General features: G+C 44.3%; 1 protein-coding gene across 1 annotated transcript in view; it reads left to right on the forward strand.

The window, feature by feature from the left end:
- The window catches only part of LOC130112068 (leucine-rich repeat-containing protein 49), a 62,536-nt gene extending 49,583 nt beyond the window's left edge, over positions 1-12,953 (forward strand). Inside the window, exons 12-14 of the mRNA XM_056279369.1 lie at positions 301-410; positions 11,332-11,485; positions 12,735-12,953. Coding sequence (XP_056135344.1) covers positions 301-410; positions 11,332-11,485; positions 12,735-12,953 — 483 coding nt within the window. The remainder of the gene's footprint in view (positions 1-300; positions 411-11,331; positions 11,486-12,734) is intronic.
- The last annotated feature ends 13,519 nt before the right edge of the window (positions 12,954-26,472 follow it).

The raw sequence follows: 26,472 nt of genomic DNA on the forward strand, positions 1-26,472 counted from the left end.
TGCACTAGCACCTCCTCTGGTCAGTCGGGCAGGGGGGAGGGGGAACTGGGGGGAATAGCGTGATCCTCCCATGCACTACGTCCCCCTGGCGAAACTCCCCACTGTCAGGTGAAAAGAAGCGGCTGGCGACTCCACATGTATCGGGGGAGGCATGTGGTAATCTGCAGCCCTCCACAGATCAACGGGGAGCCGAGCAGCGACTGGGACGGCTCGGAAGAGTGGGGCAACTGGCCGTGTGCAATTGGGGAGAAAAAGGGGGGAAAAATAATAATTTGAGTTTAACGTGTTGTTACCCTCTAGGTGACCATGAATGATGTGATCGCTGCAGAGCGTATGTTTGGGACATTGGGGCACATAGCAGCTTCTGAGACCCCTCGCTGCCGGTTGCTCCTGCTTTTGGAAGAGTCAAGGTGAGAGCTCTGATCACATAAAATTAACCAAAAGTAAATTTTGTGTGTGTGTGTGTGTGTGTGTCCCACAATATGTCTGTATTGCTAAATGTGTATATGTGTGAGTCAGGGCTTGTGAATACATAATCTACCTGTTTGTGCATGGTTTTTCCTCTACAGTGTATCTGTGTGTGTGTGTGTGTGTGTGTGTGTGTGTGTGTGTGTGTGTGTGTGTGTGTGTGTGTGTGTGTGTGTACTCGTGCATGTTTCCTTGTGTACCTTTGTGTTTGTATTGGTGACTAAGTGTGTGTGAGACAGTAAGACAGCCTGGCACCCAGGAGCCGGGGTAGTTGGACTCTGTGTCTCTGGGTAAGGGTGGGTACTTGGCACTAAGACACGCATTCCTCTCCCAAAGCCAAAAGCTCTTCAGGTCCGTCACTCCAGGTCAATGAGGCACAGCCACGCAAGGCTCAAATCTACTAAATTCCTTCCTTGTGGAAACCCTTTTTTTCCCCTAAAATTGTTATGTGTCTCCAACTTTCTCCCCGCCAAGGGCAAAGTCACAATAGTAGATTGTCAAAACTAAGACTGCACACACCATTTCTTTTCTTTTTTTCTCTATAATTTTGTTGCCTAAATGTTAAGGGGATGGGTTTGAAAACTGCAGCTCTAACCAGCTGGCAGTGGTGGGAGTAAAAGGGGTCTTGTTTTTTTCAATAGCGTTGAGATCTAAACCTTCCATGTTGCAAGTGTGTGTCACTGTACAAATGTGAAGAAGGGCAGTAATGGAAAAACTGGCTGTATTCATCAAAACTACTGATATGTAAACATTGTGACCATTTGTGGTGTAGTAGGAATGTGTATGTATGGATCTATAACTGACAAATATAATCTTTGACACTACTTGAGTGCACTTTAGTGCCCCATTTGATTACTGTTGAAAATGAACTGGCAAATGTAAAGACAAGTGTGTTCCCTGCCACACCTTACCCAGAGGTCCTCTTCACACTCTGGATAGATAGTTCATATTAGCCTGAGGTGCATCATTACTTTCACATCAGCTTTGAAGTCTAAATCACTGTGACCTGCATAAAGGCACGGCTCCTCCTGCTTAGCTAGAGGTCGGCGTTTGTTTTCGACAAATTTATGAACTCTGACGTATTTATCTACACAGTCTAATTGTGGATTTCGTAATAAGCACTTTGTAGGGAGTCCTTTCAGGTGGGTCTTTTGCTTATCTTAGCTATTTTTCGGCGGGGGGGTGGGGGGGACGCCGGAGACAAAAGTAAAGAAAGCAAATCTTAAGTGTACAAGTTTTAACAGAATACCCACAGGAGGTTCCGCACACACACACACACACACACACAACATTTACTTGTGGTTAATATTATGTGGTCAAATTCTGTGTGCGTGTGTGTGTGTGTGTGTGTGTGCATGTGTGTGTGTGTCAGAGTATATGTCTGTATTCCCAAATGTGTATATGTGTGAATCAGGGATTGTGAATACATAATCTAATTCGGTGGGCAGTCCAGGAACAGCCACAGCCAGGACACAAACCCGGATCTCCTGCACCATGGGCGACAATGTTAACCAGTCAACTAAAGGGTCCGACTGGTTAGCCAAGGGCTAGCGAGTCTATTCATCCGTGCATGTTACACTACCCCCCTCCTTCGGGAAGCACTTCAGCATATCAGGCAGCCGGGAATCCGCCGCAGCCAGGACGCGAACCCGGGTCTCCCGCACTACGGGTGACCACGCCAACCAGTCAACTAAAGGGTCCTACCCCTTAGTCTTGGGCCAGTGAGTCTAGTCATCTGTGGTCGTTACATTACCCCCCTCCTTCGGGAAGCGCGTCCCTGTGCTTCAGCATAACAACTCCGTCACGCCTCTGGGGGCAATGCACTTCCGATGGCCCCTCGGTCTTACCATCCCACGTCTGACACCAATGTTTTACACATTGCTTTGCTTTGTTGTCCTGTGTAGCTCAATGGGTAGTGCGTGACATTTTCATGGCCAGGGTTGGTGGCACCATTCCCTGTGCAGTTCAAAGCTAGAGAACAACAATACCACTGCCAGGATTTCAGCCATGCTGAAAATATATGCACTAATGTCTTTGTTTGAATGTGTGTGTGTGTGTGTGTGTGTGTGTGTGTGTGTGTGTGTGTGTGTGTGTGTGTGTGTGTGTGTGTGTGTGTGTGTGTGTGTGTGTGTGTGTGTGTGTGTGCATGGGCACATATAGCACCAATGTGTGTGCACCACTGAGTTACAATGTGAGTGCTGGTCATTCACTTTCATTTCATTTCAAAGGTTTATCTGTCACATACTTCACACACAAGCAGTAGCAGTTTTAGCAAGTTTTACCTGAGGTGGCAAAAGAGTGGCATGAGGTTCCAGCTGGGGGGGCAGAGGTTATCTTCTTCAGACAAATTTGAATTTCAGAGACTTCATTTCCTGTTTTCTGGTGATTTCTAAGCATGTGAATCACATAATGAGACAACATAAAATCAACTTTTATGTTGAACACTTAACCCAGTTGTATTTATTTCTGAAAGAAGTTTAAGCAACTATCACAGCTGATGATATTTATATATTTTGTCACACATGCAATAAAGGGCTCTAGTGTGCAGACAGCGCAAGGCCAGTGGTGGCGCTAATGCAGACGTAGTGACAATTTCGTTGGACACAAGATGGTCTTTTTCTCACCTGGGGGCATTTGCTAATTTCCGGGCTCGTCGTAATATCACCTGCACCGAAATGGGCGTGGGGGTGCAGTAGAGAGCATGTCAGTCAAAATTAGGTCGCACAGGCTAGTCTGATGTCAGAGAAAACCAGTTATTACTCCTGCGTCTCCACCTGGTCAGACCACGTCTTAGCGTAGATGCAGGTGTTGTGTCGTGTGGTAGTTTCTGGACTTGAGGCAAAGGTGCACTAAGCATAGACTTATCCAAAATCCCACATACCACTTTTGTGTATGTTATGTTGGCCTATTTTTTGGATAATTTAACAAATGACTACTGTCCTAAACCTTTTTAATCACAAAACAAAAATATGCACGTGTATCATTGTCTTCCAACATAAAACAGTAAATGTGTTTCATTACGCATGGAAAACAACATGGTGACAGGGATTTCAGTATTTCAATTAACCTCATTCAACCCGAACGAACGAACTGATTGCCTAGGCTAATTGATCCGTGATCACAACTATTAAAGATCTCCTGCTGCGTTTATACACTCACTGGCCACTTTATTAGGTACACCTTGCTAGTACCGGGTTGGACCCCCTTTTGCCTTCAGAACTGCCTTAATCCTTCGTGGCATAGATTCAACAAGGTACTGGAAACTCCTCAGAGAGTTTGGTCCATATTGACATGATAGCATCACGCAGTTGCTGCAGATTTGTCGGCTGCACATCCATGATGCGAATCTCCTGGTCCACCACATCCCAAAGGTGCTCTATTGGATTGAGATCTGGTGACTGTGGAGGCCATTTGAGTACAGTGAACTCATTGTCATGTTCAAGAAACCAGTCTGAGATGATTCGAGCTTTATGACATGGCGCGTTATCCTGCTGGAAGTAGCCATCAGAAGATGGGAACACTGTGGTCATAAAGAGATGGACATGGTCAGCAACAATACTCAGGTAGGCTGTGGCGTTGACACGATGCTCAATTGGTACTAAGGGGCCCAAAGTGTGCCAAGAAAATATCCCCCACACCATTACACCACCACCACCAGCCTGAACCGTTGATACAAGGCAGGATGGAGCCATGCTTTCATGTTGCTGATGCCAAATTCTGACCCTACCATCCGAATGTTGCAGCAGAAATCGAGACTCATCAGACCAGGCAACGTTTTTCCAATCTTCTATTGTCCAATTTTGGTGAGCCTGTGCGAATTGTAGCCTCAGTTTCCTGTTCTTAGCTGACAGGAGTGGCACCCGGTGTGGTCTTCTGCTGCTGTAGCCCATCTGCCTCAAGGTTCGACGTGTTGTGCGTTCAGAGATGCTCTTCTGCATACCTCGGTTGTAAGGAGTGGTTATTTGAGTTACTGTTGCCTTTCTATCAGCTCGAACCAGTCTGGCCATTCTCCTCTGACCTCTGGCATCAACAAGGCATTTTCGCCCACAGAACTGCCGCTCACTGGATATTTTCTCTTTTTCGGACCATTCTCTGTAAACCCTAGAGATGGTTGTGCGTGAAAATCCCAGTAGATCAGCAGTTTCTGAAATACTCAGACCAGCCCGTCTGGCACCAACAACCATGCCATGTTCAAAGTCACTTAAATCACCTTTCTTCCCCATTCTGATGCTCGGTTTGAACTGCAGCAGATCGTCTTGACCATGTCTACATGCCTAAATGCATTGAGTTGCTGCCATGTGATTGGCTGATTAGAAATTTGCGTTAACGAGCAGTTGGACAGGTGTGCCTAATAAAGTGGCCGGTGAGTGTAGATTGCGCAGGAAAGAGAGAAAGACGCTGGTGAGAACTGAAACACATTAAATGGTCGCCTGTCAATCATGTTTGTATGTTATCATATCACATTGGAATTGGTGTTAATGTCTGTTGTATGCACACTTGGCGACTCTGCACCTTCTGAGTAAGGGCATCATTTCCTCCTGGGAGAAGCTTTTCTGCTTTAGCCAATCTGAACTTCTGCCGTCCATTACGAAACTGGTAGTTCGCCATGACAGAGCACGTGCTACTTTTAAAGAGAATGGAAGGATCTGATTTGATTGGCTGTAATTGACGACAGCCCCCACCACTTCTACTGATCATTTATTCCTTCTAGTCCAACCCTTTTACAACTGTGCCTCCACTGTGCCTGAGCACCGCCAGTGCAGCATGTCCTGAAATCAGCAAAAAAGTCCTGGCCACGCCTTAGATCGACTTGCGCCATGAACTAACGCCAGCGCCTTCGACTGCACTAAGACCCAGAAACTAGAGCCCAATGACTCACAATTACACTTTTTTTCACCAACACATTTTTATTGAGTCTTTTTATAGATAGATAGATAGATAGATAGATAGATAGATAGATAGATAGATAGATAGATAGATAGATAGATAGATATTTATTGTCCCCTAGGGGAAAATGCAGTCTGTAAGCAGCATCAGAGGAAAATACAATATATACTACATCACAGTAAAAATACACTAGACAAGTCACAGATATACAGATTCAATATATAGTCAAATATACACAAGAGAAAAGAAATACACTGCAAGTATATAGAACAATAATGCAGCAATAGTAATCCACCTTCCTGTCTTGTCACCCCCTCTACACCCCGCCCCCCACACACACACAAATAAAGTATTTATCATCTCATCTCATCCCATCATCAGCCACTTCTCCGGGGTCGGGTTGCGGTGGCAGCAAGCTAAGTAGGGCACTCCAGACATGCCTCTCCCCAGCAATGCCCTCCAGCTCCTCCTGAGGGATCCTAAGACATTCCCAAGCCAAATTGGACATGTAGTCCCTCCAGCGAGTTCTAGATCTACCCTGGGGTCTCCTCCTAGTTGGACGTGCCCAGAAAACCTCCAAAGGAAGGCACTCAGGAGGCATCCTAATCAGATACCTGAACCACCTCAACTGGCTCTTTTCGGCACGAAGGAGCAGCGGCTCTACTCCGAGCTCCCTCCGGATGTCTAAGCTCCTCACCGTATCTCTAAGGCTGAGTCCAGACACCCTACGGCGGAAACTCATTTCAGCTGCTTGAATCGGCCATCTCACCCTTTCAGTCACTACCCAAAGCTCATGGCCATAGGTGAGGGTTGGAAAGAAGATTGACTGGTAAATTGAGAGCTTTAGCTTGCGACTGAGCTCCCTCTTCACCACAACGGTCCTGTACAATGTCCGCATTACTGCTGATGCTGCACCAATCCACCTGTCAATCTCCCGCTCCATCCTCCCCTCACTTGTGAACAAGACCCTGAGATACTTAAACTTCTTCACTTGAGGCAACAACTCATCCCCAACCCGGAGGGAGCAATCCACCATTTTCTGGTAGAGAACCATGGCTTCAGACTCAGAGGTGCTGACTCTGGCTCAGTGATTAGCTCTGTCGCCTCACAGCAAGAAGGTACTGGGTTAAAACCCTAGGGTCGTCCAACCTTGGGAGTCATCCCAGGTTGTCCTCTGTGTGGAGTTTGCATGTTCTCCCCATGTCTGCATGGATTTTCTCCGGGTGCTCCGGTTTCCTCCCACCATCAAAAAGACACGCATGTTAGGGTTAATACTTCTGTCTGTGCCCCTGACTGAGGCATGGCAAGATGAACTGGAGTTGGTCCCTGGGTGCTGCATGGCGGCTGCCCACTGCTCCTAGCTACACAGCTAGAATGGGTTAAATGCGGAGTGTAATTTCCCCAAGGGGATCAATAAAGTATCTCAAAATCAAAAAACAAAAACAAAAAAATCAAAAATATACAATGAGGAGTGAAATACTTTGGTTAAATGCATCTGTGTTATGACAGAGACATGGAAGACAGAATCTCACTGTTTGCCCTCTATGATCAACATACTATGAGGCAACATTTCAAACACAATTACTTACACTGCCTGCTTGAGCGTCATGATTGAATTCATAACCAGGTTTTGCCTAGTGAGATGCCAAAACGGCTCTGCAGTGGAATCCTCCTTCTTACCATAATGTTTAGATTTGATTGAGGAATTACCTCAGGCATAAACAGTGTCAGTTATTCCTCCACCCAATGCCTTGCATGTGTGTGTTGTCAGTGCACACACTATCTCCCCGATGCCATTTAGTTTTACCAAGAAAACCTCCTGATAGATGGATAATGAATGTATTCTCCTAGATTGTATGTAGCGGCAGTGCTTTGGGGGGTAGTTGTACATCTGGTACAGTTGTCCACATCTGTTCCTGTTTTAACCCGGGTAACAATTCCACTTGCTCCACTTTCATATGTAATATTTGCATATGAAGCCAATTGTTGTTTTTGGTGGTTATGCCACTGTATTGTTTATAAGGGTGGGGTATTGTTTATAAGGGTGGGGATACCGGCAGTCAGTTGAGACTGAAGAAGTCACTTATATGAGTGATGAGACATTTTTCTCTATAAACGTTGTGTCCAGATGAACTGATTCAACTTTCTGTGAATTCCACTTAAGGTACCAGGCCTAGAAAATGTTTTAGTTGAATGTCTTATCGCGATAGCGATTTTTTTTTAATTCTTACCATCTAGGTATTTTAGTGGGAAATTATATTATACTTTATACTGTTATTTTTAAGCTTCCATTTCGATTAATGTTGATGTTCTCGCCAGTCTTTCTCCAAAGCGACAGAGCATTATTTATCACCCGTTTTCATTTCACAATTACTGATAATTATTCTGATTATTATTGCCTAGCCAGTTTAGGCTAATCCATAGATGTTGGACTTACCCATGGCATGCCAGCATCAGTTGAAAGAGGTAGATGACCAAAATTGACACAAATGGGGGCGTCTGGGTAGCGTAGCGGTCTATTCCGTTGCCTACCAACACGGGGCTCTCCGAACTCCTGTGTTACCTCCGGCTTGGTCGGGCATCCCTGCAGACACAATTGGCCATGTCTGCGGGTGGGAAGTCAGATGTGGGTATGTGTCCTGGTCACTGCACTGGTGCCTCCTCTGGTCGGTCGGTACACCTGTTCAGGGGGGAGGGGGGACTGGGGGGAATGGTGTGATCCTCCCACGCACTACGTCCCCCGGCGAAACTCCTCACTGTCGGGTGAAAAGAAGTGGCTGGCGACTCCACATGTATCGGAGGAGGCATGTGGTAGTGTGCAGCCCTCCCCGGATTGGCAGAGGGGGTGGAGCAGTGATGAAGACGGCTCGGAAAATAGGGTAATTGGTCAAGTACAATTGGGGAAAAAAAAAGGGGGGGGAGTCCAAAAAAAAAAGGGACACAAATGAGTTAGGGGTTGCATGCTACTGTGAAGTACAACACGAGGCCATGTATTGCATGCTAAACTTTTTAAATTGTAAGCATTAACAACATCATTGTGGCGTTGTCTAATTTAAGGGGCCTTTGGTAGGCATGTCTGAGAATACAAAAGGATCCCAAAGACGTCTCCTAGCTACTGTTGCCTGTACTGTATCATCCTATGTATTTTACAATAGCCTATTGCTGCAGTATAAAAGAATTTTATTCCAAAAAGTCAACCTCATCAATAGTTTAAAAAAAATCCGTTATATTCATTTATGGCAGTACATTTTCAGAAATTCTGTGGCTGTTTTGACATCGGTTCCGTGAACAGCTGATGACATGATAGAAAACTGTTCAAGCCCATTCATTTTGAAAGAGCAACGGCCAATGGGGAAACTCCATCACTCACTCAGGCACTCACTCACCGACAACTGCATGTGTAGGGCTGGCCCCGCTTTTGCAGTCCCGCCAAAAATAAACCCCAGAAGTGGAGGACAGTGGATTATTATGTCTTTTGTCTGAAAGCAGAACCATATTGGTATTATTTCAAACTGTTTGGTCTCAACTCACCTATGGCTATACTCTGAGAAGGACAGATAAGTTTTTTTTTTGGTGGATACACCACCTGGTTATTTGTATCCAATGAGACACACACACACACACACACACACACACACACACACACACACACACACACACACACACACACACACACACACACACACACACACACACAATCAAATTGACATGTTCACAAACTTTCTCCTCCTAGCTGGTATTTTGGCCTCCAGCCTCTTCTAAGCACTAGCTAAGCGTTCTGGCACCAGCATGTGGAACATGTTGGTGCAGTATTGTATGGCATGAGATTTAATGCTGATAGATGGCAGCATTTAATGCAGCTAACATCCTTTTTTTTAATGTCCTGTTCTCCCTTTACATCTGTCCACATCCTGCTGTTGAAGGCAACCAGAGGTAAATAAGATATCGTGAGGAGCAGCGGTTTATAAACATTAAGTCAGCAGGTATTGGATTACTGTCAACCCAAGGCTCTGTCCACTGACTGACACTGTGTTTTCCAAAGATTTTCACACTGGTGTTTCCTCTGGACTTTTCAGGCTCTGTGTATTTGTCTTGACAGATTTATTAATGCTGAAAAGGGTGCGAGTGTAAGTATTAAGGCGTGCCAGTGTTCAGTGCCGACAAGAATATACCTTGCTACATGTCTTTATGCATGCTCAAAAATCCAGGTAAGGAAATCACAGAAAGGTGAACCAGTTCATCTGGACACAACGTTTAGTAGGAGGAATGTTTCATCACTCACCCAAGTGCCTTCATCAGTCTCAACTGACTACAGGTACCTCCCAACCTGACAAACAGCACAGTTGCATAATGGCCGAAACTATGCTGTTTATAATTAAATTCAATCAAAACTATATTGCAGATTCAGGGTCCATACCAGACAAATACAAATAGGTAAAAGACAAACCCCAGACAATACAAAGAGTAAACACAATAAAATAACATAAATGGAACAAGTCAGTGTCTTATAAGAAGGCAGCTGGTCCCACTGCCGGGATCGGTAGCGTGTGGCACTGAATCTTATATTAGTTAAACTGTTGATGATTACATTATCAGAGTCATTGAGCCGGCAAATAGATTTATACATGAGTTTTCTTAGAAGAGCCTAAAAGTTACTGACTCCTGCAGCCACAAACGTTTTACTTGCACTACTACACCATCTAGGTCTTTTTAGCAGTATTCTCACAGCATCATTATAAGCTGCTCGAAGCCTCTGTAAGCTTGCTTTTTTATAGTTTGACCACAGGGGGCAGTATAGAGTGTTGTACAATATGCTCTGAACAGAGACATCTTCACACAAACTGAACACATATCAAACTTGCATGACAGAGTGTTTGCTTGTGCGTACATCATGTGGCATTGCCTATAAATATCATCATCATCTGTCATTTTTTCAGTAATATAGTGCCCAAGATATTTCGCCTTATTACATACCACAAGATTATTATCAGACAATGTAAAACCAGGAACTTTTAGATGATTGACCACTTTGGTTCTGCTGATCATGACAACACTCGTACTAGCACTGTGTTTGATATCATGCTCCACACCATACACAAAACATATATTAAGGAGCTGCTGGAGACCAGCGCTACAGGGACTAAGGATGACAAGGTCATCCGCATACATAATATGGTTCACCAAGGTATTACCCATCATGCACCCTGTGTTATAGGCTTTCAACTGCTTGGACAAATCATCAATATATAGCTTGGAGAGAACTGGAGACAGAATTCCCCCTTGTCTGACACCATTGCTAACCCCAAATGGGGCTGAAACACTATTACTCCATTTCACTTGCATAGTGTGGTGGGCATACCAATAAGCCAGAATTCTCACAATGTATTTAGGGACCCCTCTTTGACTCAATTTAACAAACAACTTTCTATGAGTAACACGATGAAAAGCTTTAGGAGCATCAATAAAACTCATAAGAACCGATGAGTTTTGGGCTCTGTATTTGTTAATAATTTCCTTTAAGGCGTATATACATATGTCGGTGCCATGTTTAGCTTTAAAACCAAACTGGTTATCTATTCGTGGAGTTGATAGACTCATGCACTCTATCCAGCAGCATTCTTTCTAGGACTTTTGACAGTATGCTTATAAGGTTGGGGGATACCTGTAGTCAGTTTAGACTGATGATGTCAATAAACGTTGTATCCAGATGAACTGATTCAATCAACCTTTTTTGATTTTCTTACCTGGATTATTGAGCATGCATCAAGACACTTACTACAGTACACCCCTGCTACTCAGACAAAGACAGAGAGAGACAGACTTAACTATCTTCCTCTGTGTGATCTGCTCACACACACACACACACACACACACACACACACACACACACACACACACACACACACACCTTCCCCCATTCTATCACTCTCTTTCCCCACTCTTTGTCTATCTTTCTGCCCCTCACTCTGCCTATAGGAAGCGTCAGCTGCAGTTCCTGCTGGAGGGTCGTGGGCGGCGGGCAGGGCTGAGCCCAGAGGAGCTGCGAGACAATGGCAAGCTTTTGGGAGAGGGCCTGAGCAGAGCTCTATTCAACTACCCCAGCCGAGACTGCAGCACTGACAGTCCTGAGGTCAGTACTCTCTGCCAGAGTGGCGCAGCAATGAGAGAGCCCATCCAGTACCCTAAAGATTAAAAATACAACTCCCACAATAGCCCATGTGCCTGTCAATAGTCATATGTCCTTGAGCAAGACACTTAACTGCTATCTGACCACTCACTTGAAGTCTCTGTTTTGGACTGTTAGCAGTGTCTAAAATGTAAGTGAATGGTCGTGTACCAGAGTCATTGCTTCCCAGAATGCTCTCCAAGGAGGTTAAGCACTTCCTAAGAATCTGCCTCAGCATTGACTCACTGATGGGAATGAAACTTGATGCTGCCAGGAAACATTCAAAGAGATGCTTGGCGTTGTGTTTCACTTTGCCTCCTGTTGCTGGGAGTGGATTCCATCAACAATGTCCAAAGGTTTACCAAGTGAATCTCAAACCGTTATCTTTGGCAATGGGCACTCCTTAGATTGCTTATTGTACATTGTTCATTTAGTTTTCAATATGACTTCAAAAGCAGCATATTAGGGGTGTCCGGGTAGTGTAGCAGTCTATTCCATTGCCTACCAACACAAGGATTGCCGGTTCGAATCCCCATGTTACCTCCGGCTTGGTCGGGAGTCCTTACAGACACAATTGGCCGTGTCTGTGAGTGGGAAGCTGGATGTGGGTATGTGTCCTGGTTGCCGCACTAGCGCCTCCTCTGGTTGATGCGGGTGCCTGTTCGAGGGGGAGGGGGAACTGGGGGGAATAGCATGATCCTCGCATGCGCTACATCCCCCTGGTGAAACTCCTCACTGTCAGATGAAAAGAAGCGGCTGGTGACTCCACATGTATCAGAGGAGACATGTTGTAGTCTGCAGCCCTCCCCAGATTGGCAGAGTGGGTGGAGCAGCAACTGGGACGGCTCAGAAGAGTGGGGTAATTGACCAAGTACAATCGGGAGAAAAAGGGGGGAAAAATCCACACAAAAAAAAGCAGTATATTAAGACTGGGCCTTTATAGATATATCATCTGTCATCACCCAGGAATTCTGTGTAATCTTTTGACTGTTTCATGTGCATGTTTTGCTTGATGGTATCACGTGTCACTAATGAATGGAGAGACTCTACTTGGCCCAAATCTATATCAACATCAATCCTAAACATTGTCCATAAAATGTGTTTAAGTCAAGTTTCTACCGGATAGACTCTTCCCTTTTCTAAAGGGACTTACCCAGCACCCCAAATGTAAACCAAATTAACACCCCCGCCCTTTCCCTTTCTTATCCCTCAGGAGGGCGCTGTGGAGCCATCAGAGCGAGCTGCCATGACAGAACAATACCTCCGGGAGCTGGTCAAGAGGGCATCAGACACCAACCTGAAAGGCGAGGCCCTACACAAACTGTGGCCCGCCATGTTTGTGGAGATGGTGAGGGACTGTGTGCTGGAAATGAAGGATCAAGCCACCTTCCGCCAGGCTGGCCTCGCCAGGCTCTCTCAGGCCTCAAAGTGAAAGGGATGCACGCATGCACACAGAAACACCGAGTACCAAGCGCCCCCCAACTCTCATACTTCTGTTATGCCAAACACATCACCACGTGACGAATCATCGGCCATTCACATCTTCAGAAATGGAAGGATGTATTTCCTTAATGTATGCTTTAGTTTATGAAGCATGTTCCTCAATTTGGATGTGGTAGACTGTTTTAAAGATACTTAAACAATGGTGATACGACAAGGGCATCTTTTTTTTTTTAGATTCTTTTTTTTTTGTTGTTGGTATTTTTACCTTTATTAGTGAGCGATAGGGAAAGGCAGGAAATGGGAGAGGAAGAGAGAGAGCAGTATGACATGCAACAAATACTGCCGACTGGAATCGAACCGGCGACCATGTGGCCATGTGGTATGCGTGGTAACCATTCGGCTACGGAGGCACCCCGTGACAAGGGCGTCTTGACTGAATGTAAGTTTTCACCAAAAAAGGCGTGATGAGTTCCCCACCTAGAGTGCTTTTGGCTGCCACTGGCTTGAGAGTTTCAGATGGACTTACTGGAGAGTACCTTGTGGTCCTGACTGAGTGTTCTTTGCTCTGCAAGAGCCTTCAGCATGACTGCTGCTCACCACATTACCAACATCAGCTCAAGTTGACAATTGTCTCTTTTTCTGAGACCAGGATGACTTCTCAGTGTCTTAACTCATGTCTGACATGTCACTCACTAAATCCCTCCTGCCTGATGTTCAAAAAAGGCACGAAAGACAGATTTTCTTTTTTTCTTCTTTCTTTTTGATGACCACTGATTTTCCGTATTGTACTTAGTATTAAAAGATTCCTTATTAATGGTCAGTTTGTCTCCAAGGCTCAAATTGTTTTGTTTTGTTTTTTTCCCATTGAGTTTTATCTACAAAAGAGTGAGAACCATGCTTTCATCCTTCAAAAAGACATGCATGTTGGGGTCAGTACTGCTGTCTGTGCCCTTGACTGAGGCATGGCAAAACGAACTGGAGTTGGTCCCCGGGTGCTGCATGGCGGCTGCCCACCGCTCCTGGCTGCACAGCTAGGATGGTTTAAATGCAGAGCATAATTTCCCTACGGGGATCATTAAAGTAGATCAAAATAAAAATTAAAAAAAACATCTGTCAGATAATCAAAGACTCTCACAAACTGACAGGCTACACAGGTGTGAAAGTAAATAAAATTGTTTGTTCTTTGCTAAGGGAAGGTGTTTGTAAGACTGCTATTTTTACAGCGCGAGGACAGCTATATTAGGGACCACCTTCAAAGTGCATAAATGCAAAAAATTCAGCTTGTCTTATTTAGCTCTTTTTAACCAACTTTCTATTGACAAGATACACCAGTAGTCTCAGCCCTGGTTGTCCCGTTGGGCAGAAGCTGTGTGCATGCATGCTGTACCCTGCTCTATACTGGGGGGTCTGGGAGCCATGAGGGCCACTATGGCTTGTGTGAACCCAGGCTGGAATGTCCCTGAAGGCGTAGAGGCTGTACCGGCTCTACACCAGCTGTTCCCACTCCCCTCACTCCTAACCAGAGAGTAGAGAATCTTTTTAACCCCTATTTTATCAGGCTATTTGACTGAGAACCAAATCGTACTTCCAGCACCTGTGTATGAGTACAGTGTCCAAAGATGAGAAGCTTACATACTACATTTAAGCACTTGCACCTAGGAGCTGTCACGTGCACCCCAGTGTAATGGAGCAATTTAGCAGTTTCACTGCCCGAGGGCACTTCAACTGTTGTTGGTAAGGGAGCGTAAAACAGCGATGGGATATTTCATTCAAGCAGTCGTCTTCTCACAGCAGTTTTTTTCCCCACTCTTGAATTTTGTTGAAAAAATGAAAAAAAAAATCGAATTCCAGAAAGCGAATCATCTAAAAGAGATTTTTGGGTTTACTCAGCACCAACCGGAGCTGCAACCTGTGCTTAACCAAAGTACCTCTTAATAGAAAATGTGGTAACACTTTTTTTAGGTGGTTGGAAATGACCTAGTAATTTCCTAGTAATAAGGTGGTAGTTTTTACAGGTAATTTTACAGCTAACCCTAACCCTAACCCTAACCCAAATTACAAGGTAATTTCAACCTTATTTCTAAGAAATTACGTGATAATTACCACCTTATTACCAGGAATTTACCTAGTAATTTCCTAGTAATAAGGTGGTAGTTTTTACAGGTAATTTTACAGCTAACCCCAACCTTAACCCAAATTACAAGGTAATTTCAACCTTATTTCTAAGAAATTATGTGATAATTACCACCTTATTACTAGGAATTTACTAGGTAATTTCCGACCCCCTCCGATCCCCTAAAGTAAAGTGTAACCAAAAATGCATATTTTTACACAACAAAATTAAGTAACCTTCGATTTAAAATGTTTTGGAAAATTGGGCATCCAGGTAGCACGGCGGTCTATTCTGTTGCCTACCAACACGGGGATCAACAACAACAACAATTTAGTTTTGTATAGCACCTTTCAAGGAACCCAAGGATGCTTTATACTAGATAAGAAAAAAAAAGAAAAGATTAAACAAGGCTCAAAAGACTACAGACCAGAGGCCTTAGTAAAAAGGTAGGTTTTCAGTAGTCTTTTAAAATTATCCAAAGAAGCAGCATTGCAGATCTCTGATGGAATAGAGTTCCAAAGGGTGGGGGCTGCCACACTAAAGGCTCTATCCCCAAATGTCCACAAGCTGGTGTGGGGGATGGAAAGCAGGCCCGTGTCAGGATGGAATATAGGGGTTGAGAAGGTCTGATAGGTACTGGAGGGTATGGGCATTGAGCGATATATAGGTGAGGAGGAGGATTTTACAAGAAATGCAGGATTTGACTGGGAGCCAGTGAGGGTGGACAAGGGTGGGAGTGATGTGTTGCCCAGGCTTGGATCGCTGGTTCCAATCCCCATATTACCTCTAGATTAGTCAGGCATCCCTACAGACACAACTGGCCATGTCTGCGGGTGGGAAGCCGGATGTGTGCATGTGTCATGGTTGCTGCACCAGTGCCTCCTCTGGTTGGTCGGGGTGCCTGTTCGGGGAAGGGGGAACTGGGGGGAATAATGTGATCCTCCCACGCGCTACATCCCCCTGATGAAACTCCTCGCTGTCAGGTGAAAAGAAGCGGTTGGTGACTCCACATGTATCGGAGGAAGCATGTGATAGTCCATAGCCCTCCCCAGACTGGCAGAGGGGGTCGAGCAGTGCCTGGGATGGCTCGGAAAAGTGGGGTAGTTGGCCGGACACAATTGGGGAGAAAAAGGGAAGGAAAAAAATCCAATAAATAAATAAAATGTTTTGGGAAATTAACCGGCTCTCTCCATAGTGTACTGGGTCTCAAGGACTATGGCCAAAATAATAGTCTTTATAATTTTGATAACTGTAATAACCAGTATGTATCATGATGATCTATCTTGATGGTTTAAAGAAAAAAATGATCTTATTCCACTTCTGCAATTTTCTACCAACTTCATAACTATTTTTTTCAACCACCGTAGAGAAGATATCCTTTGATTTTGGCTTTGGTACACTTGATTGAACAGGGTATTATCCCGCCCTCTTAACTGAGGTGGAGGATCAGCCTGCTGGTGCAGTGCCCCTGGAGCAGATATGGGTTGAGTATTTTACCCAAGAATACTTTGACATATTTAGCCACAAAGTAGTGGGACCCAGGGCCCTCTGAATCAATTAAAAGTGAATCAATACACAGTAAAGGATGCCACATTACCTTGTGCTTGTCCTCAACGTAAACATTCAGACAATCACTGAGGAAATCTGGCTACACTGCCAAATGATGTCTACTTCTCTCATACCTTCGCACCCTCTGAACACTGATGTTTCAGTGAATTAGGCCCACAACACTTCAACAAAGCTCCATGTTGCATCCCACCATACTGACTACAGCCCCATCTAAGAGGTGGAAAGAGTACTCGAAGTCCATAGTTGGGAGAAAGTAAAGCTATTTTACTAGAAAACGTCTGTTTGTCACCCAGACAAATATTACCTGAGTAAAAGTCTTAAAATATCTGATAGTAGTATCTGATATGAAATGTCTTTGAGTACCAAGCATTTTCTGGTAAAAACGGTGCTGAAGTAAAAGTAAATGTTAATCCGGAAAAAGCAGGCACATTACGTACTGTCTTTATCATATCATGTCATGAGCATTCCGAGCAACATGAAGTTAATTCTATGATGGGGAAAAGCTCCCATAATTCAGCCAAAACATTAAAACCACCTGGCTGATATTGTGTAGGTCCCCCTCGTGCCACAAAACAGTTCTGACCTGTCGAGGCATGGACTCCACAAGACGTCTGAAGGTGTCCTCGGGTATCTGGCACCAAGACGTTAGCAGCAGATCCTTTAAGTCCTGTAAGTTGCGAGGTGGGGCCTCCATGGATCAGACTTGTTTTTCAAGTACATCTCACAGATGCTGGATCAGACTGAGATCTGGGGAATTTAGAGGCCAAGGCAACTGCTTGAACTCTTTGTCATGTTTATCAAACCATTCCTGAACAATTTTTACAGTATGGCAGGGTGCACTATCCTGCTGAAAGAGGACACTGCCATCAGAGATTACCGTTTCCATGAAGGGGTGGACCTGGTCTGCAACAATGTTTAGGTAGGTGGTACATGTTAAATTAACATCCACATGAATACCAGGACCCAAGGTTTCCCAGCAGAACATTATGTGAGGCTCTGAGAGCATCGCACTGCTTCTGCCGACTTGCCTTCTTCCCATAGTGCATCCTGGTGCCATCTCTTCCCCCGGTAAATGATTCACACGCACCCAGCCATCCACATGATGCAAAAGAAAACATGATTCATCAGACCAGGTCACCTTCTTCCATTGCTCCATGGTCCAGTTCTGATGCTCACGTGCTCATTGTAGGCACTTTCAGTGGTAGACAAGGGTCATCATGGGCACTGACTGGTCTGCAGCTACACAGCCCCATACACAGCAAGCTGTGATGCACTGTGTTTTCTGACACCTGTCTATCATAGCCAGCATTAACTATTTCAGCAATTTGAGCTACAGAAGCTCTTCTGTGGGATCGGATCAGACGGGCTAGCCTTCGCTCCCCATGAGCATAAATGAGCCTTGGGCACCCATGACCATGTCGCAGGTTCACTGGTTGTCCTTCCTTGGACCACTTTTGGTAGGTACTGGCCACTGCATACCAGGAACACCAGAACAAGACCTGCCATTTTGGAGATGTTCTGACCCAGTCGTCTAGCCATCACAATTTGGCCCTTGTCAAAGTCGCTCAGATCCTTACGCTTGCCCATTTTCCCTGCTTCAAACACATCAACATCAAGAACTGACTGTTCACCTGCTGCCTAATACATCCCACCCCTTGACAGGTGCCATTGTAACCAGATAATCGCTGTTATTCACTTACCTGCCAGCGGTTTTAATGTTTTGACTGATTGGTGTATTTCTTTTCAGATATGAATCACCTCACAGATCAGTGGTGTAGCTTTGTCTCTCACACACTCACACTGAGCCACTAATGGCAATTAAAGCACTGCAGCACATTTCTTGATAAAATATAAGCAGAACATATTCAGTGTTACACACTCAGTCTCATTCTTTCACAATAAATGCACTAATTTAACTAAGTTAGCTAATAAACCAGGAGTATAAACCAAGTAAACCGATAAACCCAGTAAACTTAATTCACCCAAACATTTGCCTGCTTAGACTGCTGCCTGTTTGCTAAACAAGTTCATTGATTGAATTAATCAGTTTGATTTTATTTTTTCCCTTGACACTAAACACACACACACACACACACATACATGCACACATATTGTAATGGAGCAACAGGAGACATTTCATTTAGAAAATATAGTGAAGCAAAATTTGCCAAAAATTGAAATACTCAAAGTACAAAAAACAAAAACAAAACAAAAACAAAAAACCTCCCAAAATGCTTATTTAGACATTTTCTTTGCCAGCTTTCAGCAAACCATGCTGCTGCTATCTGATGAAGCTCGTGTGCAAGTCGGGGGTAGAATGTCAAACTAGAGAGCACATGTGTGAGAAAGAGGGTTTGTTTGTGTGTGTTTGTGTGTACTATGATTGGAGGTGACAAAACCAGTACTTACGGTAAGGGTTGAATATGCATGTGTGTGTGTGTGTGTGTGTGTGTGTGTTTTTTATTTTATAGAAAAAACAACCAAAATACAACATACATATTTTAAACCAATAGGGAAATAAAATATTTCACAAACCCATCAAACTCTATAGAATCAAAGAGGATAAGAATTAAAAACTAAAACACAGGTAGACAAGACAGAAACTAGTGAGGCAACCTGTAGGCTTTGGCATGGCTTCCAGCCTACAGACCCCCCACCAAATCAAATAAATCAAACAAAAAATACACATATACCATACACACTACACTATTTAACCAACATCCAACATCGCCCTCCCTCTTTCCCCAATCACATTAAAAGGGCTGTCCTCCACAAATCCACGAATAAACTCTTCTTTTCTAACACAACTATACAACATATTAACATCTTTTCCCATTATACTCTTAAAAATATTCCACACCTCAGCTTTCCTCTTTTCGTACTGGGCTATATTCCTCCTTATCTTGCGTGGCTTAAAAAAATCATAAAACATCCATCCATCCATTATCCACACCGCTTATCCTGCTCTCAGGGTCGCGGGGATGCTGGAGCCTATCCCAACAGTCGTTGGGCAGCAGGCAGGGAGACACCCTGGACACCCCCCACACATACACACACACCTAGAGACAATTTAGTATGGTTGATTCACCTGACCTGCATGTCTTTGGACTGTGGGAGGAAACCGGAGCACCCGGAGTAAACCCACGCAGACACGGGGAAAACGTGCAAACTCCATGCAGAGGACAACCTGGGACGACCCCCAAGGTTGGACTATCCAGGGGCTCGAACCCAGGACCAGCTGTGAGGCGACCGCGCTAACCACTGTGCCACCCTGCCGCCCGGCTTAAAACGTAATTTAATAAATGAACATTACATCTTTTCACCTTATCAGTCACCCCAAACAGCCACCCTTCTCTCCATTCCATTCTGTCAACAGACCCACCTCTCCAATATCTACTTATTAAAACCTTCATTTTCAACATGCATCCCTCCAGCTCACAACATTCAACAAACTCATGCATCAATATTTCCACTCCCACACAACACACGTCACATCCTTTCTTCACATTCACATCAAACTTACTAATTATTAAATTACTGAACACCCTATTGTGTCTTAATTAGAAGTTAACGTTCTCACATTCAACACTGTTCCCCTTCACTCTCAGATTCCTCCATATCCTCCCTACATCCAACTCATTCATAACCCTCTCCCACACTTTCTCCACAGCCGGTCTTCTCACTTCTTCACCTCTTAAACATCTATACATCACCCTCCTTTTCACACTCATCAGCCTCACTCTCCTTCTCCCACATGCATTTCTAGCTCTCCTTCCTCATCCAACACAGCCTCTCTCTCTCTATCATACTGACCCATTCTCTCAGCATCCCCCCCCTTGATCTTTCCCATCATCCTCTTCGCTGTTCCTGTGTGTGTGTGTGTGTGTGTGTGTGTGTGTGTGTGTGTGTGTGTGTGTGTGTGTGTGTGTGTGTGTGTGTGTGCTGATAAACACTAGTTGGATACAAACACAGTTCAGATGAGGGGTGAGTGCTTCAGCATGTTAATAACTGACATAATTATAACTGGCAGAAAATGGTTGATTGGGGTAAATAAATCCTGGTTAGGACAAGGGGCAAAGTGATATGTGTGCGTGCGTGTGCGTGTGTGTGTGTGTGTGTGCGTGCGTGCGTGCGTGCGTGCGTGCGTGTGTGTGTGATAACTGGTCATAAATACAAACTGCTAATAAACAATAATACAGACAATTACCTGCAAACATACAATCATCATTAATCTAACTCATGTTGACAAACTAATCTTAATTCAAGCTAATCTAGCTTGAATTAAATTTAACACATTAGCTGATATACGTAAGGCTGGAAATCCAACATGCCAAAATAATAGCTAACAGACTTTTAAAATAGTAAACATACAACTTTGAAGCAGGTCCTATATGATGAATAAAGAACCGATGCAAATGATACCGCAGAGAAAGAAGCTTAATAAATAAACAAGCCTAGCAAGCTCAAAGAACTGCCTCAGACACGACTTCTATTGCCTACTTTAAACTCCAGTTTCAAACGGCTGATTCCCTTTCCAGTGGCTTTATCACAAATCCCTCGCATCCAGCCTCTCCAGCCTCTCCTGTGCATGGCACGGGAGTCATCCTGGGTGTAGGTCAGTGGACGGGATAATTTCATTGATATTTGGGGGCTCCATTTAATAAATGTTGTGGCAAATGGAATTGTAGAGTGAAGCGATAAACATGCTCGTGAATACATTTGTTTTTCTATTTTAAAGGACAGTTATTTGTCCAGCTTGGCTGTAAATTTACCCAATCATTTGCTTGTAACTTCAATGCTAATTTTATTTTCCTGAAGGTTGCACATTTATTTATTTTGGGTTACTTTTCCATCCCTGATATTGATTACTTTGCCAGGTGTATGGTTCTTAGGAGTCACTCCTTTTGCACCCAGACTGAACATTTCTTAGTTCTACCCTTGCAGGAAGGATCCCAGGTTTTGGAAAGATGATAGCACTCTCCTGCCAGATGTATTTCTCGCTATAGTCCTTCTCAAGTCATCTGTTAACACAGCTCTGCCTGGCTGACTTCCGAGGTGCACTTTGTGGTGTCTTTCTTCTCAGTTGCTCAAAAATAGTTTTTTTTTCCATTATGTGATAAAGCTGGCCAGTTTCATAGTTGCCCTGTGCTTACTTCTACACCCCTCACCCCCCCTACACCATAAGCCAACCCTTGTTGCCCCTGCCACACAATCCATTCCCACCTTGCAGTAGGCAATATGCTCCTCATTGTCATATCTTCAGACTCTATTAGTAATTTTTCAGCCTAAGCCCCCCCCCTTTTTTTCTCCCCAATCGTATTACCCCACTCTTCCGAGCCACCCCGATCTCTGCTCCACCCCCTCTGCTGATCCGGGGAGGGCTGCAGACTACCACATGCTTCCTCCGATACATGTGGAGTCACCAGCCACTTCTTTTCACCTGACAGTGAGGAGTTTCGCCAGGGGGACGTAGCGCGCGGGAGGATCACACTATTCCCCTCAGTCCCCCCCCCCCCCGAACAGGCGCCCTGACCAACCAGAGGAGATGCTAGTGCAGCGACCAGGACACATACCCACATCCAGCTTCCCACCTACAGACATGGCTAATTGTGTCTGTAGGGACACAATTAGCCCTGTGTTACCTCTGACCAAGCCAGAGGTAACACAGGGATTCGAACTGGCAATGTCCGTGCTGGTAGGCAATGAAATAGACTTCTACACTACCCAGCAGTCTCATCTTTTAACACTTAAACTCCTTTGATAGGCTCCATATATGTAATTCCACAATCATGTTCCCCATACAAAGCCACAGTACTTGAGTATGGGACCCAAAGCATTGTATTTAAATTTCAGAAAACCAGAACTTGCTAAGTTTTGTACTCTCGTATATAAAGGCCACTGTAGCTGACAGAACAGACCAAAATGTGCAGCACCCTGACTTAAACCTGCCCGGTAGTCCAGACTCTCTTTGTCCTTTTGCCTTCGCTCCTGAATCTGTTCCTTATCATTTGTAATTTCATTCAATACCATCTCCCAAAAACTCTCGACAGGCTTTTCCAGTACCGGTGGAGACGCTAAAACCTTCTCTTCACTAGGTTGCCTTAAACAATGCAGATGTTCCTTGATTTGCTCGAGTTAACTTTAATTTAAGACCACTTTAAGTTAGCCTTCAAATTGTCCATCAGCCTTTGGCTACAAGGTGCTGTACTAGCCATAGCAGTGTTACCTTTGATGACCTCCCTGCAGTCGCTGTCCTCCATTGCACCTTATGATGCTCTATTGCCCCTCCATTGCCGTGCTAAAAGCTGGAGAGGAAGTCACAATGTTGTCAGTATGCCCACCTCCATGTTCTGTCATGTCTTTGACTGTGTCTGGCCTCCCACAGTTGGCATGTGGTGAAGAACTCAATGCATCAGCAGGGTCCCAGAAAACCACAGGAAGATCTTTTTATAATGCATTAAGATCACATCAAGATGTCATGTCATTTGGTGGTGTCAGTATGTGATTTTTTTAAAAATTTTGGTATACTTTATTAATCCCTGTGGGGAAATTATGCTCTGCATTTAACCCACCCTAGCTGTGTAGCTAGGAGCAGTGTGCAGCCGCTGCTGTGCAGCACCCAGGGACCAACTCCAGTTCTTTTCGCATTGCTTTGGTCAGTGGCACAGACAGGAGTATTAACCCTAACATTCATGTCTTTTTGATGGTGGGGGAAACCGGAGCACCTGGAGAAAACCCACCGCAGACATGGGGAGAACATGCAAACTCCACACAGAGGACGACCTGGGATGACCCCCAAGGTTGGACAACCCTGGGGTTCAAACCCAGGACTTTCTTGCTGTGAGGCGACAGAGCTAACTACTGAGCCACAATGCCCCCCAAAAATGGAAGCAAAACAGCCAAAAGATTTTGAGAGGGTGGATTTCAGATGTACAGTTTTACACAATTAAAATTATCATTAAAAAAAAAGACTACAGATGAAAAGCAACCAAGCAAATCTATCCCCTATTTAATTCATATCTGTGAGATGTTAGTTAGACATTAAAACTTGGAATGGGGCATTGGTTTCCTCAGTGGAATGAGCATGGTGCTAGTGGAAGCCTTTGTCAAATACAATTCCAGCATAAGAAAAAATCATTATTGGAGCAAGTGAATCAATTCACACCTTAATTACAGTTCAACCACACACACAAACACACATGACGGGCCAGGGAGGGAAATCAATTTTCAATAGGGCTAAGTGTCACTGGAGTATCTGACAAACCCAGTGCACATAAATGTAAAAGTGGTGATAAAATGCTTAAATCAAATGGTTGAATCTGGACAATAGGCCATAATTCACAACTTCTGATAATCAGAGCTGATTACAGGTTTAGTGATGGTGTTACAGGATCTGGACTACCAAACCCAAGCACCAACAATGTGACAGAAATGGGCTGCAGCTGAAGGGCTGCAAGAACACTAAATTAATGAGGAAATTAGTCACTTCAGTCTGCACTGTAGGGATGAATGACAGACACTACACCTGCAGTACCTCTTATGTAGTAGATAAGTGGTGTTATATGCAATATATACTTTATTGGTATCCATGAAGCCCCTTTTTGACTGAAAATTATATCATCTCAATCAAGCAAAGCTTAGACATATCCCATCGATCAGGACAGGAACTGTCTCTGAGCTCACACATTAAAGCACATTTTGTATTTTGCCTTTTTTAGGTTTAGATGGTCACCGGCAATAATGACACAGGGAACCAGAGGACCAATGCTGTCACTCCTGCTTTGAGGGCAGGTGTAATATGAGGATTCATTTTGGGGACTCTTGGAGGCATTTGGGTTCAGTTCAGCGAAAAGGTTGTGATGGGATATGCCCACTTGACAACATTTATGACATTTAGTACTTGTCACCAACCTCTTATGTCATTAACATCCAATTTAGTTTTTTTTTTTTGGTGTCTAACCGTGGGCAGCACAGTGGCCCAGTGGTTAGCACTGTTGCCTCACAGCAAGAAGGTCCTGGGTTTGAACCCCAGGCCATCCCAAGCCCTTTCTGTGTGGAGTTTACATGTTCTACCCGTCTCTGCATGGGTTTCTTCTGGGTGCTCAGGTTTCCTCCCACCATCAAAAAGACATGCATGTTAGGGTTAATACTAAGGCAGTAAATCACAATAATGCAGCCTCAGGAACATGAGGAGTCATCCAGCCTGCTGCTTCTCTGGCTATAATGTATGTAATTGATTTTTCATGTTTGACCTCCAATTACACAGTAGGGATCATCTCCAGAAATGAGAGACTCTCACATAAGCATTCTGAGTCAAAGTCAGATTTACTTTACTTGCTAGGTTCTTTTTCTCTAACCTATTAGTGGAGGGAAAGTATGGACAATGCACAGAATTCAGTAAAGTATGTACTGATGCATGTGATACAAGGACAACAGCACCTCACAAACATTGCAACTCATACAGGGCACACTAGTTATATATAAAACTTTATTTACATATAAAGCTCCATGTAATCACTTTATGGTGAAATAGTCACTATTAATTGTTATCAGTTTTATAATCGGGCTGTTTGAGATGCAACGACACATCCAGCTTAATTTGAGACTCTTTGCTATTGCATATGGGTGGCACAGCGGCCCAGTGGTTAGCATGGTTGACTCACAGCAAGAAGGTCCTGGGTTCGAACCCCAGGTGACCCCAGGTCCTTTCTGTGTGGGTTTTGCATGTTCTCCCCGTGTCAGCGTGGGTTTTCTCCAGGTACTCCGGTTTCCTCCCACCATCAAAAAGACATGCATGTTAGGGTTAACACCCCCGTCTGTGCCCCTGACCAAGGCAACGGAAAGAAGAACTGGAGTTGGTCCCCGGGTGCTGCACCGTTGCTGCCCACTGCTGCTAGCTACACAACTAGGATGGCTAACAAAGAGTATTCTATTCTATTCTATTCTAAATAACGTGATAATGTCAGATCCCATCGACTTGATGAATAAATGAGCGAGAACGAAATTAATAACTATGTACATTTTCTGCAATGCGCATCAAGTAATATTGCACCACATGACAACTGTCTTCTCTGTTATACCAATATCAACATGGATGAATAAAGAACATCACTCCCATTCTAACCCATACAAATAACGATTTGATGCCGGGGTTTTTTCTTCCATAATCTCGATGATGTGGAACCCATATTGTCTCCTCACAAAACGCCAGAGTAAACTGCATTAGTCAAGTCAGCAACTTGGATAAATTCCACTTAATGTTGACGTGTGTGAAGGTTATCATGTTCTGAATAGCTGTCAACATACCCATGGAGTTGATCCCTAATGCACTGACTAAGTTCCTGACAAGCGACAACATGCTAGCTAGAGAGAGAGAGAGAGAGAGAGAGAGAGAGAGAGAGAGAGAGAGAGAGAGAGAGAGAGAGAGAGAGAGAGAGAGAGAGAGAGAGAGAGAGAGAGAGAGAGAGAGAGAGAGAGAGAGAGAATAATAACCTCATCCTTTGTAGGAAATCAGGGCAGAGATTGTGAGTTTGAACACAGTTTCCCAGGCCCCCACACAGCTCATAGGGGTCAATATGACAACACGAAGCCCATAGAGTTCATCTTGGTGAGTTGAAAGCAGCTATTCAATAAACATTTATAAACAACCAGTTCACTGGCATTAAATAAACTTCTATTTAGAGTAAGGCCTGACACTAGCATTCATCAGTACCTACGGTCTCCCTCCCCTCTGCTCTACTGGCATTGAGGAGCACTGAAGGAGGAGAACCACTTTGCAAAGTGTTACGTAAGCATACATTCTCATCTTAAAATGTCGGGCCTGCTA

Source organism: Lampris incognitus, chromosome 4, assembly GCF_029633865.1.
Source record: "Lampris incognitus isolate fLamInc1 chromosome 4, fLamInc1.hap2, whole genome shotgun sequence".
In the NCBI taxonomy this organism is placed as follows: Eukaryota; Metazoa; Chordata; class Actinopteri; order Lampriformes; family Lampridae; genus Lampris; species Lampris incognitus.